Raw genomic sequence first — 17,771 nt, 5'->3', positions numbered from 1 at the left:
ACATATATCGCGTCATTCTACATAACATTCGTGGTGAATTTGGCGGAAAATATCGGTAGATAGCGAGAAAATGCTGTACCTGAATACGGGTGTGTATCAGGCAGTAACCGGGAGGGGATCCATCAGTCGAAATACTCCAGAAAACGGGTTCGTTTTCTTATTTAGCGGTGTGCTGTGGAAGTTAAAATTAAACGTACACGCATTAGGAATGCGAGAATCAGTTCGTGTGGGCTTCTCAAAATCAATTATACTGGGAATTCAGTTGTTGTGGGGAAAGCCCAACAACTTACCCGTAGTGCGGTATCCCTCCTCTTTAGGTTCCCGGTCGCCGTCTATCGTGAACGGACACGTGACCGGAGGGGAGGTGTCTCTTTGTAGAAGTATTAGACATAGAAGATGTCAATTCGTTTATCGTCGAAACGTAGCCGCCATCTTTGAAAGGGGAGTTGATGAGGCAAGATACTTAGTATTCGCGTAGTAGCGTGTTGTTGAAAGAATAGAGGTGTGCCATCGTGCTACACCTGTTGGAAGGAGATGATGGCGAGTACCAAGATAGGAAGCATTAGCAATATTAATCTGATTATTGCTCGGTGGAAAATAAGTTCCCCCGACTATAGTGTTCTTGTATCTTCTTCTTTTCCATCGGTGGATAAATCTTATCTCTCAGTGTCCTGTTGATCGGTTAGTAGTGAACGGTTGTTAAAATTGGAATTGTCACCTACTAATGTAACCCGGTGCCCATAAGTGTGGTGAAGTTTATAGCAGGCAATTATATGGAATAGTAATCCCACCGGTGAAGGTGCACCATCGTTACTGAGCATTCGTGACCTTACTTATCACATTTCAACAGTATTTCATTTCTATATGATCTGGCAAACGATGTAATGGATCATATGTAAAAAATCACAATACAAGTTACATATTGAAATCAACAATACATCATGCATTGTACACATTACAGTATATGCAGTTTGTGGCATCATCCTCATTCCAAAAGGTATAGACATTTCTAGAAGTGTCTATGGTAGTTTCTTATGGGTTAATCAGTGACTAGTTCTTAAAACAATAATACAGTGAGTATTCCAAATAGAGGATCCCAAAGGGTAACTTTTAGTCACCCAGAAAATATTGAAGCTCAGGGTCGTAGTTTAGCCCATGTTCCACGCTTTGTAGACGCATGATCCATGTGGCCTCTCTACGTCTGAGCGTCAGTTCTCGGTTGCCCCCTCTAATATTGAGGGGAATCATGTCAATCCCGAAGACACGCACTTTGATGTCATCCTCCAGAGGTTGACATTCAGCTATGTGTAGAGCTACTGGGTACCTGGGATCTCTTTTCTGAATAGCTCTCATATGTTCTGCGATTCTTTCTTTGAGTGCCCTGATTGTGCTGCCTACATAAATTTTGCCACATTGGCATTCGATTATGTAAACTACGAATTTGGTCAGGCAAGTGATGTTATGTTTGATTTTGTACACTGTCCCTTCCGGACCCTTGAAAGTTGTGGTGCCATGTTTACCCCAAATACACATGGAACAGAAACCACATTTGTGGAATCCCAGGCCTCGTGTGGATAGCCAATCACGAGCTGTAGTGTTTGGGGGGAACTGTGGGGCTCAATTTATTCCTCACAGTGAAGCCCTTTCTGTACGTGATGGAAGGTCTGTCTGGAAGAAAATCCTTAAGCACAGGATCCTCTGTTAAGAGTTCAGTGTTTGTTGAAGCTCTTTTTGGTGGTGTGGTTGAGTGCATTGAATTCTGTTATTAGTCTGATTTGCTGGCCGGAGGACTCTACCTCCGTGCGTGTCTTTAAACAATCTGGTCTCGGGATGGTTCTGGTCCTTTGTTCTGCTGTCTTGAGGGATGCGTTAGAGTACCCTCTCCTTTGGAATCTGTCTTTCATGTTGGAGATACAATTCTCGAATTCACTGGATTCGCTGCAGTTACGTTTAGCTCTTAGGAATTCTCCATATGGGATGGAACGTAACTGGTGCTCAGGGTGAAAACTAGAGGCATGGAGTATAGAATTACAGGAAGTAGGCTTCCTGAAAAGTTTGGAGTGTAGTCGGTTGTCCTTCACGTAAAATTCTAGATCTAAGAACTCCATATTAGTGAGGCTGTGTCGCATGGTGAAGCTCATTTCCCATGTATTATTATTTAAATGTTCAAAAAAGGATTGAAGTAGTTCATCAGAGCCCGACCATAAGAGAAAACAATCGTCGATGTATCGACCCCAAAAGACTATGGAGTCGACGTATTGGATTCCTTTGGTGCCCCAAATCAAGTCAGCCTCCAAAGCCCCCATAAAGAGATTAGCGAAGGAGGGTGAGAATTTGGAGCCCATGGCTACTCCCTTTTTTTGTCGATACCATTTTCGATCAAAAATAAAGAAGTTGTTCTCTAGAATGATCCTCATCATATGTAGTAGCATGTTGGTGTGTGCCCAGAGTGAAGCCGGTCGGTTAGATAAAAGTTTGGTAATGGCTGTTAAGCCTAGTTCAGGATTAATACTGGTGTAGAGAGACACCACATCCAAGGTCACTAATATGGTGTCTCGTTGCCACTCCATGTCTGCCATGATGCTCAGTATGTGTTTAGAGTCTTGTATGTAAGACGGAAGGTTCTTGACCAGAGGTCCCAAGAAAAGATCCACATACTCTGCGATTCTTTCGGTGGGACCCCCAATCCCCGATACTATCGGTCTTCCTGGAGGAAACGGTAGATTCTTGTGGACTTTGGGTAACGTGTACAACCAAGGATACGTAGGTCTGAAGACTTTGAGGTACAGGTACTCATTGTCATCCAGAAGACCAGATTGTTTCCAGTTAAGTAAGAGTCCATTAAGTAGAAGTGTTAGTGGACCCATGGGGTTATGATTAGGTAGCTCATAACATGAGTCCTCATTGAGTTGGCCTTGGATCTCATTGTTGTAGTCAATCAGATCCATGACCACCACATTGCCCCCTGTGATTCCAAGGGGAGGAGGAGAGGATTTCTACAAACAAGAATGTGAAAAACACGGGGAATGAGGTAAAATGAAGAGCTACAAAGTACGGCGACAATTTCAAATGTCAAATATTTTATAGGTTGTTCTAAAGCTAGTTTGTCATTTTTAACATTTTCCACCACAAAACAAAGTATGCAGAAAATTAACAGTATCTGAAAAGTAACTATTCGCTTAACCACAGATTCGTAAGCAAAATGCGTTGGCAAAGCCAACAGGTCTGGATTTTAAAGTGCAACGGCCTGCAGCATTGCCACATTAAAGTCATCAAAAGTGGACAGATAGGACTACAGTGGTCATGTACGGGATCCTCACAATGGGATGCTGTCCCTCCATACCTAGGGACAAGAAGGACCGTTCCTCGAAGCCCTAAACCCCTTCCTTTCTGGACTGGCCTATGACTAGATGGCACTCAGCCCTGCTGTAGAACCATAGTTTGGCATAGTCAGGGCAAGGAAGCCTTTCACTAATCATTGTTGCCCCGGCAGATCCCCATCCAGCATCATCCACCGTCTTGTGAGACTGAATATCACATTTCGTGACTCTGCAGTAAGGCTTTCCTACCTTGCTACCCTTACACGGGTAGCTTCATGGTGGATACAGTCAGGCTTTAATTCAGCTCCATCTGGTCTAGTTCATCCTCATGTCAACTCCCTTAGCTGGTGCTTTCCCTGGTGTTCCAGAGTCACAGCTGTCAGACGACCAGACCCATAACACCTTTGATAATCGCTGCATAAATGCCAAATCAACTTGTAGCCCTCTCCACTCACCCTATAAAATATGAGCTACAACAAACTTTTACTAATGCTTTACAAAGAAAACGAAACTAACAAAGCGTAGCGTAGTAAGACATATTTTATCTTATTAGGTAGATAAAAATGTTGGATGGATGTACTTGCATACTTTTAGCTACCCTTCATTTCTACGCCCCCTCCCCACCTAGGGTATTTTGTATATAAGTAACAGCAGTCACATCACAATATGAACCGTTTTCAGCAGATAACCTGTCATTTCACCTCACTGTTTTTCATTCTTAGCCATTGCAGACAATGGATCATACGCAAATAACAGTTGGAAGTAGGTATAGCACAGGTGTGAAGACTTAATCCTCAGCTTTGTAAAGAGATCAGGTAATGATATAAAGTTCTGCACCTAGGTATTCGGTGAGCCGATATTTAATAGCAGAAGATAATGATGATCCCACATCTATTTAGGGTTTGAGTGAGTTTCCGCCAGTATGGTGTTATTAGAAACAGTTACAGAAGAACAACTCAAACTATTAGAGAGTTTGACAACGCCCCCATCACTAGCCTGGACAGAACAAGAGAGTGGACAATGTTGCCATACACCATAAAGTATATTCAGAAAATGCAGCATGCCCAAAAAGGCTGTAGACATGTACAATTAGTGAGATGAAAGGTGGCTATATTTACTTTACTACTTAAATTAAGAACTTTTTGCCAGAAAAACACAAAGCAACTAGGAGGATACAAAGCTCTCATATTTAAGCGATCCATGCATGGGAAGCCCATTCCTATATACAATCATGACCAAAAGTGCCACAATGCAAAGCATAAACCTGGACTGCTTGAGCCACTAGGACATGGATCTGGAAAGCCTGAGAGTTCTCAGACTACAGATATTAAACAACATGCTTAACAGAAACAGGATTTGGGGAGCTGCCTGAATCTAAGAAATGAAAGAGCCAATACTGATTATGTAAAAAATTTGTTTCTTTCAATATCTTTTAAGGTATAATACAAACTTGCACTGTATGCACACTGACAATGCACAAATACACATCAGGTTAACATCAAGGCCTATACATATGGAAACATCACCAGACGATGTCCGGGAGGCTGCTGTACACCATATTACCACTAGGAGACCACAAATTCTTACAACAGGTAAACCTGAAATCAGCCAGTACTGCAGGCCCTGCCACAATAATTTAAGCGGTTGAACAAGCCACCTATAGAGCAAGCTTCCAACAACTCTCTTTACGTGGACACAATTCCACCAGAGTTAAATAATGGGCACTGTCGGCCTCTACTTAAAAGAAATAACTACAAAAAGAAACTATTGGACCAAGCACACCTGCAACCTATGGCCCCATTAACAATTTGCCGTACCCCACTAAACTTTCGAAAAGAGCAGCTATGAACCGGTTTCAACCCTACAATGAAAAAAAATTCTCTTCTGAAGAGCCTCCTGGCAGTTTTAAGAGTAAGTAGGGGTAGGGCATGTCATATTTACCTCATGAGTGATCTTAGAAAATAAGTAGGAACTGGCCACACCATTATCCTGGTCCTTATTACTCTGTTAGCAGCCATTTATATGGCGCACAATTCAAATCCCAGAGACCGCCTAGACAACCTGTGTATTTAGGGAAATGCTTCCCGATAAGAATAGTTTCTAAAGGAACGAAACGGAGTGGCAATTCCATCATCTTATAGACGGGTTTACAGTATAGTCTTGTAGAATTACACGAGGCTCTGTTTTGTCTCTCATTCTTCAATGCTTATTTATTACCATTAGCTCAACTGATTATATCCGTTGGATTATCTGCATACAATTACGCTGAAGATACATAGCTTCTTGATACTTACCCTCAGTCTCCAGCACTACAGAGGACACAATAGGGCCATATCTTACTGGGCGAGTCAAAATAATCAAACTAAATTCATCCAAAGCAGATGTTGTGATAGGTTGACCGGTTCCTTCTCACTGGCTTGAATCCCAAAGAAGCCTAGCCAACATTCAGCCATAGTCCGAGATCTCTCAATTTCAGCTGTACTGGAAAAGGTATTGTCATCTACAAACGCTTTGGAAACAATTCTTTTAACTGCTTTGCCATTTGGAGTCTGAGGAATCAGCTCATTACTGGTCTCACATTCAGCCAAATAAGTACCAGACTTACCATATTTTTCTTCACTAATTGACAAAGCAGCTTTTCAGACTAAAAAACACTGCCAAATGAACACTTGCTTGACTATGGGAGAAGGGTCACATCAGCCAGACTGGGCAATCACTGCACATGAGTAGCCTTCAGGATGCTGTCTCACACAATAGGCCTTTTATAGCAGAGGGTTTCGGATAAAATCAGTTCCACTAGTATTGTGTGGCTATATTGGTAGCACTTGACACTTAATGCACCACTGGGATAATACCTTCGATATAAAAAAAAAATGTTCTGGTTGAATCGGATGAGTGCTAAAACTGCTTACACGAGTCAACTGGTCATATTTTTAATGTTAATTATTTAGAAAATAAAGAGAGGGGGTGTTAATATGCGGAATTGGAGGATAGAATTTCGAGGTTTTGTCAAAGCACAAAACAAAAACCTACATATGTAACGTAATTTAAAAATATTGAATATAATAATTTCTTATTTATGCAATCCCATATTAACACCACTGACACTATTCTCAAAGCAGAAATAGTCTCAAGAAGGCGCTCTAATTTAAGGATAAACCCGAACACTGTAATTCTCAGTTTTGGGTGTGATACTATGAAAGCAGCTCGATGCAAAAAATACATAATGTGTGATGTATAAAACTCCTCTGCAATCTTCACACAGGTCTGATTTTGCTGAGTGCAGTAATGTCCATATTTTGCACTACCTATTTTCACTGTGGGGGGTAAAAAGGCCAAAGGTAATAAAATTGCATTTCTTTCCTTCCACGCAAGACAAAATTACTAATTGTTGGTGAAACACATTTTGAAAAGAAATTGCTGCATCTGTGGTTTTGTTAATCATTGTGTGTTGAACGGCCAAAGTAGCTATATGATAGTAGCACATGACCTACAGCAACATTTAATTTTACCTGCATAATATGGTTTAGCCAGCTCCTCGGCACAATCTGGTCCTCCGGTGTTGCTTAATTGCAGAGGTACCAATTATAGAACAGTCAAACAAAAGTTACAAGAAAACAGAAACTGTCGACGAGGGACAGGTCTGTTTTGGGGTTGGAGAATCGGCTGTAGAGTAGTATGACTTGCAGCTCTCAGTCTCAACCCACTGAGGGTGCAACGAATTCAGGAGGAGACCGAACACTATTTTTCCTCCTCAAAGAATAAGTGCATTCGAAAGCCTGTTCTGGGGTCTAATATTTACCACAAAAAATAAGTGCTCCATGAAGTTTATAAAAGTTATCTGTATGGGTTTCAGTTTAGTTCAATAAAATGTACTTCAACATTGAGCAATACTCAATAAAATTAACAGTTTCTAAAAATGAACTAGAAATATTCAGCAATAACACCGTCCTCCTACCCGCCGAATACCATTAAGGAATTGCTATCACGGTGCCAAGAGATAATGCGGTGTGTAATGTGCATTATGTATAGTATATATGTAGATGCACAAGTGTAAAAATGCTATTTAATACAGTTATTGAGCGTGGAGAAAAGCCAAGATTTTGAGAGATGAAGCCTCGAGTGGGTCATGACGGGAATTTCCTCCTTAGATAATGCAGATGCTACAAGTTAATCCAACACGTTATTTGACACTGAAAAGAAGTCTTATTTGCTACTGTAGTACATGTGAAGAGGTATAAACATGCATAGACACACGAATCTGATGCTATACACCTACAAGGAAACCTGAAGACCACAATCAGCCGACGGTACAAGCTGATGTTATATGGAATATGAGGTTTGTGAACATATAGCATGAACCATTACATGGTCAATGAGGCGTTATAAACTACTCGGAGATACCAAGAGGCACCATACTCACTAATCAATACTAAGAGACAAACCTATTACTATTCACCGACATGGAGCCACAAGTCAGAAACTACTCCAGCTTTAAACAGCTATGCGATACACCCTGGTGATGCGGTACATAAACAAACCACACCAAATGGTGGCAAACATCAAATAAAAAGCGCTCACACCGGCTACAAAGACACAAGTGTTTATATATCTTTAGCCAATATATCATTTAGATGGAGCAACATTATAATCTACAAAAAAATATAAAATTTACGTTTCTCAATATTAAATTACTTCAAGAAACTTCGTAGTTGTATTAGCCAGAGAGAGCGAATCACAATGAAATAAACTGGCATGTATGGGATGATAATTTGGTCAAGTGAGGAAGCAAGGATTGAGACAAAGATTCCTGGCCACCACCATATATGCAATTCAGCAACTCCACCCTTCAGTTTAACACCAAGAAACAAATGCTTCAAGTTTTTCAAGTGCAACAGAGATACCCTGTGTTTAATAGAGCAGACTTGCAAAATACACATCTTCATAAGTTAGATGACTAAATATCAACAGTAATAAGCGTGATTTAGTCTCACACAAAAAGAAATATTTGGAACATTTAAGCCAATCCTGCAAATTGCAAGGCTTAAACAAACATATGCGTTGCTCTCTATAGGCCAAAGTAAAAGTAATGTAAACAACTTTTTTACGTTAAAAAAAAAAAAACACTGGCCTACAATTACTTAACAAGCACGAGTATTTTAGAAGAGGTTGGTAACCTCCAATGAAGGCCCACACTAACATTCTACCTACCTATCTTCATCCCACATGTGGTCTGGTACCAAACAACATTAAATCTCCAGGCAAGAGACGGCAAAGCTCGTTGATAGCCAGGAGCTGCCCAATGAGGAGTTTGGGCAGCAGACAGAAGTCTCCTGGCAATAGAGAAGAGTTGTAGCACTGTCTTTTATGCTGATTCAACCCTGTGGTCCCAAGTAGGATGCAGCTCATCTGAACTTCCTCATCACAATATCTGTAGCATAATAGCCTTTAGACCATGCACCTTTTCTTTCTTTGTTGTGGCTTTAAACTGGGCCTACTTTTCTTTGGGTACTACTAGTATATGCTCAACAATTTCTTACCACTATTGTTATATCTACTGTACTTTAGACATATATACCAAGCTGTTGGATACTGTAAAAATGGTAACTATGTACTCCTATGACTTCATGTATCACTGTTTATTTTTAAATTGCAACTAATCCCCCTGCACTGATTTAGGGAAAACAAAAACAGGAAATGCATTTACAACTATGGACAGAATCAATGAGCAACAGGAAGTAAGAGAAGGGTAACTTGGATGTTATTTTTTTCCCCTCTGTGTTCTCAAATATCCAAGTCAGACGAGCCCGACACGTTTACGTTTTCAGATTTCTTAGTTTAGTTGCAAATAAACAATGCGAGAGGCCCTTTCTACTTTAGGTTTACATCATATTTGTGCATGGTCACTGCGGGCTGCTCTAGTGGGAGTAGAAATTTAGCCACTGCACATGCTCTAGGGCAAGCATCCTCGAGCATCATGGGAGCGTTGTTGGAGACCCAGAAGGCAGCTATGCGCCCTGTGTTTAACTGAAAAAAAGGTATGCACACCCAATGAAGCGCATAGTTGGCCATGACAGATTCTAGCAGCTAATGACAGGTCTGCACCTAACGAGCATCTCTGGAGACCTGAGCAAGGGCATACAGCCCCCAATGGTACCCATGCGCCTGAAAGGAGGCAGTGAGAGAGACCTGGACTGCACTGATCTCCGGGATTTTAGTTAAGAGCACGGCCATAATGAAGACCTACAACCAGCTTGATCGCTAGCCACGTCATTTGTGTAGGTCGAATGCAATACATATCTGGAGTGACCTCAGATCCTTGTTCTTATGTCTATAAGTTACTCCTCTGTAGATGGCTACGAAATGTTACATGCCGACTCTGTATGGGTTGTTATAAATGCTAATAAAGATGTATTTTAAAAAAAGCTTGATAGTGCCCTGCTTCTTACGCAAGTTGATTGTTGGTGTAATGATTATTATTTAGAGGTTCTGCAATCTGCAAGCATATAACTTGCTGGAAGGTCAGTGCAATGCCCTTAAAATAGGAATCTGCTGTTAATTATTATAATAGAGGCTTGTACTCCATCTGATATATTTAAAGGGGACAATTCAAAATGTTTTACAAAATTAAGATTAGAATGTATTTTTCTCAGCTCATATTCATGAATATATTGGTTGGACTGCCTGTGTGCAGAGTATACATCTGTTGTTGCACAGAAGACCTATAAGTTTCCACAAGTGGAAAAAGAGAACATTTTGAAATTATTTTTATACAGTTAAGGGCAGACGTGTTAAAAATAATATATAACACATCAGAAAGCCTTCCAGTCTAACATGCATTTAACGCAAAATAGCAAGCAAGATAATAGAAAAACACTGTCAATTACTAGTGATCTTGCTAGAAAATCAGTTGGAGCCTGGTGCTTTAATAGATAAAATTGTGTACATTTTACATGTTTTCGCTCAATACAAATCTACGGAATTTAATCATGTGACAAAAACTATTACTTTCAGAAAAAGCGTATCTAGTGAGCAAATGGCAGGACCCTTTTCTGGTGGAAGCACAAGAAGTCCATGAGGAAAATGTACCATTTGTGAATGCAAAACAGAGCTTATTACTTTCCCAAAATCTCGCTTCCAGATGAACACTGAAAGCAAGGTTACGCCTTGCAAAAAAGTGAAAATGCACTAATTTGAATAAGATGGCTTCTGGGCCAACTCGGGTCCTCAAACTTAGCAAGCATAAAAGAGGCAAGGGACACTTCCAATCCATTAGAAGCAAATTCCATACCTGATGCAATACATATCTGTACACACAGTGATATGCAGATATATAAAACAAACATTGAAGTACCTAGGAATATATGATTATGTTTTCACACATGTAAGTCTGTCACCCTTTTTAGGAAAGTTGGGTACAAGTTAGAGATGGGGGTGTTTATAATACCCTTTCTGTGTCCTTGTGATCCAACCTGTGAGTAGGATGCTCTAGGTATTAGTGCAGTTAAGAAACATATTCATATCTGCTTGTTTGGATGGAGACAGACAGTACCTCGTCTTACTCAGTGGTTGTGCGACCTATAGCTACTTTGTTCACAAGACTTAGTACGGTTATAGGTTTGTATGTACATTTTTCTTTAGGACTCTGTGGTTATGCCATGACAGAGCTGGGTGCAAAAGTTAAAGTAGCAGGAGCTTAAACAAACAAAGGTTAAGTGTCAGATAAATGTAACAATACGAGTAGCTAGGATTATTCATTTTTTAACTACTACTTAGTATTGTAATGGTGCTGCCACAAAGGTCATCACATAACTCTTGGTCTGACAATCAAAGGAAATCACACAGGAGTTGAATGGCCGGGTTCTTATGGGAACGCCATTCTGAATCTTTTTTATTTATTTTATTTATTTGAAAAGTTTTATATAGTGCTGGCTAGACCCGGAGGTATCAGAGCGCTTTAAATAAGGTAGAACATTGTTTCAGAACATTGTTACATAGTTACATCAGTTGCTGGAGCATCATAACATAGAAAGGTAAACAGTATAACATAGTTACATGAGTTACTAAAGCATGGCATAACATAGAAAAAACCGACAAGGGGGAAAGTACTTCAGGGGACACAGAAAAAGCAGGCTGGAAAAGGGGAAGCAGTCAAAGAATCACAGAGGGAGGAGGCGGGAGGGAAAAGAAACACGACGAGGAAAGCAATGTCTAATGTCCGGCTGGGTAGGAAGCAGCTGAGGGGTGAACCAAAGCCAAACTCCTCTATAGCTGCATGGGACAGCTCCACCGGGCATCGGCCAAGGTTGCTCGGGCACCGCGGTAAGTACAGACAGGTATGGTTTCCGCCCAGGGGGCTCGTCAAAAGTTCCATCTAGAGCACCGGTCACGGAAGGGAGGGGAGAGGTTGCCAGCACTGTGAAGCCAAGGGATGAAGCAGACAGTGAAAGAAGAAAGCGTAAATGTGTACACTTAGTTAATCAGCCAATCTAGTCTGCTTTGGTGCTAGTATATTGCTTTAACTGGTGGGAGTAGTTTAAAGCTTTGAGTTGACAAAGATGTATTTTAGAAGTGGTAAGGTATCGATAATAGCATCTGAGTTCTGGAATATGTAATTCCAATGGAAACTTGCAAAAAAAGATTACACTAGACACAGCTGGGTCTGGTGACTTAGTGGACTAAAGCAGCCACTGTGCCCCGAGTTTGACATCATGGTCACAGGTTCAAATCCCTGCGGGTCTACTCAGCCTTTCATCCTTCGGAGGTTAAACAAGCATTTACAATGCAATGGTCTCGTCGACTTTGTTGTTGTCGCGTGAACACGGGTGAGACGCTGGGGAACAGAACCATAAAAAAAGCATTCCCAAACAACCGGGGGCGAGGGCAGCCGGCCTTGGCATGAGGGGGAGGCAAACTTGTGCCACAACCTGGGGCAACCTCAGTCCAGGGATGGGGCGTCAACCTGCCGCCTCCAGGGGAGGGCAGCGGGCATCCTCCCGGGGAGCAGTGCTCAGCGCTCCCCCAGGCCCCATCAGATACCCCGCCGGACCGGAGGGGCAGCACCCGCCCCAGGGACAGCACCCAAGAGCCCGCGGCCAGCACAGCTCAGGCTCCAGCAGCCGCCCCCATCCTGCAGGAGCCACTACCCTGCGCGAACACTGCCTCCTCCGAGCACTCGGTGCCATCCTCACCCCGGCGGATGTCCCAGGCACAGGCGGCAGCGTTGAGCCCGCGCCCCCGGCAGGGAGAGCCCGGGAGGGGCAGAGCCTCGCAGCCGCGCTGCGCAGAGGGAGCCTCTCCTATCTTGGGCCGCAGATCCAGGCACGCGTGGTCCCTCAGCTCGGGCACAGCACCGATTCCAGGTGTCCCGCAGGCGCCATCTTTCCGGGTGTTTTTTTTTCAGCTCACAGACAATTTGCATTATAAACAGAGGAGAGAAACGAGCTGTGAGCAGCTGCCATCTGAAGGGAGGAGGAGGAGTGGTGAGGAGCAGGGTCGCACAACCAGGGGGAGGAGGCAGGCTTCAGAGGCAGCGTGGCGGCGGCTGCTGCTGCAGTGTTCCCAGCGGAGGCTCCGGCGTGGACTCAGGGGCCGCAGCATGCCGCTGTGTACCTCGCACACACACATCCAGTTTAAAAATTGTCACATGGAGGTCATTCTACTCGCGCTAACGCCACACACATCAACTTGGAGGTACAACTCAAACTGTCAAACACAGCAGTTAATCTCTATCAACAAGACAGCTGCGTATTTTACGCCCTTATCTGTGCATATCGCCACACCAGACAGAACCAATCTACACGTGCCTACCAAAATGAATGTGTTCTTGTGTAATACAACTGGTGCTCATGAAAAGCGCTGCAATGCTGAATTTCAAAGCTAAATAAGCGCTCGCCATCTCTGGAAGGCAAGAGAGGAGCGCTCGGCACCACCATGTTTCTCCGAGGTCATGCAGAAATGCCTCGGAGAAACGCACCATCATTTTCGGATTCGGGGCGTGGTTTTCTTTCTCTCCTCTTCCCATTGGCTGGAATGTAAAATTGCAGCCAATGGGAAGAGGAGAGAAAGAAACTAAAAAACACACCTCCGAATCCGAAAAAGACTGGGATTAAACGGAGTGACGCCCCTCTCCTCCAATGGCTAGCCTCTGATTAGGAAGCCAGCCAATGGAGAAGAGGGACGGGTTCAAGCCCCCACTCTAGAAAACATAAAATCTCGCCAGATAGACTGCGCAAGCGCAGCCTTCGCTAGCCGAGACCTAAAAATTAGTAACATTATGTTGGGCAACAATAAACATCTGTTATTTAGCACCAATATATCCTTGTGGGTAAACGTGCCCTTCACAATTATGCATGTTATGTTATATTGTAGTCTGATTGCATATTCATAAAAATATAACGTTTTGAAGGCACTTGCTGTAACTTAAACTTTAAATCTATTTGCGCATTTTCAGCTTTCCATCTTATATTTTGTGATACAATTTTATAATATTGAGTTGTATATTCACAGTGCTTACAGTCACATCCTGCAACCTCGCAGCACAATAAATATAGGTCATTTTCCCCCAATGCGCCAACCAGGATTCAGTCCTGCGACTGTATAATTGAACACATACATAGCTGCAGGTATAACATTAACCAACTGAGCTTTATTAACCCCTCCCATGCTCGTGACGGAACCGTTCCATCACGAGCCTCGGGTGGGCTGTGCTGGTGACGGAACGGTTCAGTCATGGCCCGCTCGCCGCGCCTGCGCGGTGCGAATTCCGCGCCTGCGCTGACATTCTGAAGAGCAGGCAGGGCCGTGACGGAACCGTTCCATCACAAGCACAGCTCACCCGCGGGCCGTGACGGAGCGGTTCCGTCACGAGCACGGGACCGCCGCGCGGCCCCGCCTCCCACTTAGCGCTGCGGCGGAAGAGCCGCCGCAGCGAAGGGGTTAAGATAGAAGAATGCATTTCCCACCAATTATGTTAACTTACATTTATTTTTCATTGAAGGGGTTTCTGTTAAGTTTTATCTGTATTTACTTGAACTTAAAAGGTAACCAAAAAGCTATAAAATCACTGTTCTTTTTAGTCACTTCTGCAGCCCCACAAAGACGGAAGTCCTCGTGCCAACAAACAAGGGACAGACCACCCAAGTCCAAGAATGGATAAATACCACTGACGTTCTAAACTGCAAACTGATTTGGTCAAATCCCTGGAAATCACCGTGTACCAAAGTCTGAGCATAAACTGACAAAGAATTCAGCAAAGAATGCATTATAAAACCTAAGCCTCCTTCATAGAATTAAACCTTTCCTCCCCCAGAATGATCTAATAACTGTCACACAAGCTTTGGTTCCTTCACGTCTGGATTACAGAAATACTACCCTCACTGGCATCACAAAATCGCACCAAGCCCTTTTAAGAGCCACACTCAATGCAGCTGCAAGGATGGTCACTGGAATCAATTATCAAATCTCCCCCTTACTGAAAAATCTAAAGTGGCTCCCAACTGAAGCCTGTTGCTACTACAAAACTGCCTGTCTCACACACAAAGCCCTTCTCACAGAGAAGCTAACCTACTTTGCGGCCAAAATCACAAAGGCAGGACAGATGAGAAACTTAAGGAACTCTAACACTATGCTTCTCATCCCCACTAAAAAAGACAAACAAAAAGCCCCAACACGCTCATTCTCAGGCAATGCCCCCAAAATCTGGAACTCCCTCACAGGAAACATCAGGAGGAATCCCTCCTTCATGAGCTTCAAAAGACAATTTAACCCCTTCGATGCTGATGACGGCCCCCAGCCGTCATGCACTATGGTGGGCGTGTGCCGATGACGGTTGGGGGCCGTCATAAACCCGCCCACTCGCGATTCTGCCGCACAGGCGCAGAATCGCGGCCGCGCCCAAGGGGTTAAAGACCTTTTTCTACTAATCAGCACCTCAGCCTCTTAAGCCCAGCACACAACCTGAATCCCAACTGAAACCTCCTCGTCGAGTGGCAGTTCATTGTCAATCCCTCTCCAGGAATTGTTGTGATGTAACTTTAAAAAGACTCTAATCTGTATTTTGTTATTGGCATCCAATGTGACTTCAAAGAAGGTGTTGCTCTGTAGCATCCTATATTCATCCAACAGTGCCTTTGACAATGTCTGACAACCAAATGTTTGTAAAGCGCTCCGATACCCTCGGGTCTTGCCAGCGCTATAGAAAACTCTTTACATAAATAAACAAAAAAACTCACAGAACCAAGACTCACTACACTCCGATCACAGTCCGCATACTTTCTTTACGCACTTCAACCACTGAAATAGTTTGTCAGGAACTGGGATCTAGGTCGTCAGACTTGTGGCCTCTGGCCCAGATGACATCATAGGATATAATTGCCATGGCATCATTGTGGCCAGCCTTAACCTCACTTAACCCAGTGTCATTTACAGCATCGTGACAAGCAGTTTCAAAACACTGGGCAGTCTTCAGTTGGTTGCAGGTCATGCTCATCCCATCGCACACAGTTTTTACCTAATGGGCTAAAATCAAGAGATTCCCTAAAAGAAACAAGGGGGCTTAATAATAAGTATACTACCGTGGTTCAAAAAAAGTAGTAGCCACCTCTTTGACTTAGTGGGGAAGGTAGTTACTCTTTTTATGCTTTTACTTATATATTTTTTGCTTCCTGAGATCATGCTATGTAATGCAACCTTTATCTCCTGTGTATATGTAAAGTGTTTTATATAGCGCTCAAACTAGCGCTATATAAAACTTTTAAAATAAATGAAAATTCCCAGCATCTCCAAACCCCATAACAGCATTTCTCGCTCCTCCAGTATGACAAGCCCCCTCCTGCGCTCACTTGTCCCGAATGATGGTCTGCAGCTCCCGGATCTGGTCGTTGATGGGCAGCACCTTGAGCTGGGGCCCGATCTGCTGTGCCAGGAGCAGCTCCTCCTGCTCCTGCTGGGCGGCGCTGCTCCCATTGTCCTCGCTCCCGTCGCTGCTGGCTGGGGACGAACCGGTGCTGCCGCCGGCATCCCGGACGTCGTTCTCTACCGACTCCGCAAATCGCAGCTGCTTGTGGATGGCGGGTTCCGCGGGCCCCGAGGCTGGCTGCTGGTTCTGGCAGGGCATGGTCCCGGCGGAGGCGGGCCTGCTGTCAGAACAGCGCGGTGGATCCGCGGCCATGCGCCGGGCCGCCGGTGTTAGTACGGAGAGCAGCGGCGTGTCTAGCAGCATAGACATCGACGACGGACACGCCAGGGTGCCCAGAACCAGCTCTGAGCGAATGTGGCGGCCATCTTTGAAAGGAGGGTTTCACGTCTCAGTTGAAACAGAACAATTCTTGAGCGGCCATCTTGGTGTGAGCGATTGACTGTTCAGTAAATTTCAGTATTTTATTTTATTTTATTTATTTTATTTATGCAGTTTTATATAGCGCGGACTTTACCCGAAGGCGTCAGAGCGCTTTACAATAGGAACAGAAATGATACAAACTGAGAACATTACACGAACAGCAGATTGCAAAAGCATACTGTAGTAATTCACGGCACTACATACAAAGGTTAACAGGTTCTTTATTCTTAAGTATACAAGGATGTCGTCAGCTGTCTTCTGTGAGTGGCGCTGCTCTGTCAACATTCTAGAGCGAGCGCCAGTTGACACATGGGATGTACCAAGTGCAGCTGTAAGGGAGGGGGGAATGGGCACAAGGGTGATGGGCCATGCTAAGGGGCTAGTTACAACACATCATCCTCCCTACTGAAACAGGTAACAGAAGATGAGAACATATGCAGAACAAGAAAGAAATCCTGATAGGAGCTATCTCATTAGATACTGTTTTTGCCATTGGGGGGCGTGCCTTTGCCTACCACTTTTCCTGTCCAATCTTGTCTCCCCTCTGACGTCTCCACCCTCAAATCTCGCGGTGTGTGACCTGGAAACTTCCCTACCTGCTGGCACTACCCTGTCCTGGCTCCACATTCTTCCATCTTCCATGACTACGGAATTCTTGTTAAGAGTCTTGATCGTACTGGGGGCATAGAATTTGTCTCCTCCTATTCTCAGTCTCTCCGGCTTCTTTACACAAACTCTTTGTCCTTGCTGGAATCCTCTCTCCTTAGCTCCCCACTTCCTGTCATACCACTCTTTGTATTTGCGTTGATTGGCTTCAATTTTCCTCTTGATCTCCTGGGGGTTGGCTTCCACAATTTGACTCCTTCCCATCCAACTGGGTGTGAGTTTAGTGCCCGCTTTTCTTCCTCTAAGTAGCTCGAAAGGTGTGCATCCTGTGGTAGACTTAGGCGTGGTATGATAGGCCCACAGCATGTCCCTTAATGCTTCCTCGATGTTCCTTCCCGCTTGTTTTGCCAGCTGTATGCACTCTTTCACCATGCGGTTTACTCTTTCCACCTTGCCGTTAGCTTTGGGGCAGTACAGTGGCGTGCGGACATGTGCAATGGAACAGT

The 17,771-nt window shown here is 43.8% G+C and overlaps 1 protein-coding gene across 2 annotated transcripts in view; it reads right to left on the bottom strand.

Moving 5' to 3' along the window:
• Positions 1 to 16,557, bottom strand: part of UPRT (uracil phosphoribosyltransferase homolog) — a 183,367-nt gene extending 166,810 nt beyond the window's left edge. Inside the window, exon 1 of one of the 2 annotated variants that reach the window (XM_086918403.1) lies at positions 16,163 to 16,557. In XM_086918403.1, the coding sequence (XP_086774529.1) occupies positions 16,163 to 16,548 (386 nt within the window). In that variant the 5' untranslated portion in view covers positions 16,549 to 16,557. The remainder of the gene's footprint in view (positions 1 to 16,162) is intronic. The other variant, XM_086918404.1, reaches the window with a different exon arrangement.
• Between the last annotated feature and the right edge of the window lie 1,214 nt (positions 16,558 to 17,771).

This window comes from Lissotriton vulgaris, chromosome 4_1 (assembly GCF_964263255.1).
Source record: "Lissotriton vulgaris chromosome 4_1, aLisVul1.2, whole genome shotgun sequence".
In the NCBI taxonomy this organism is placed as follows: Eukaryota; Metazoa; Chordata; class Amphibia; order Caudata; family Salamandridae; genus Lissotriton; species Lissotriton vulgaris.
This window is presented reverse-complemented; position numbering and strand designations above follow the sequence as displayed.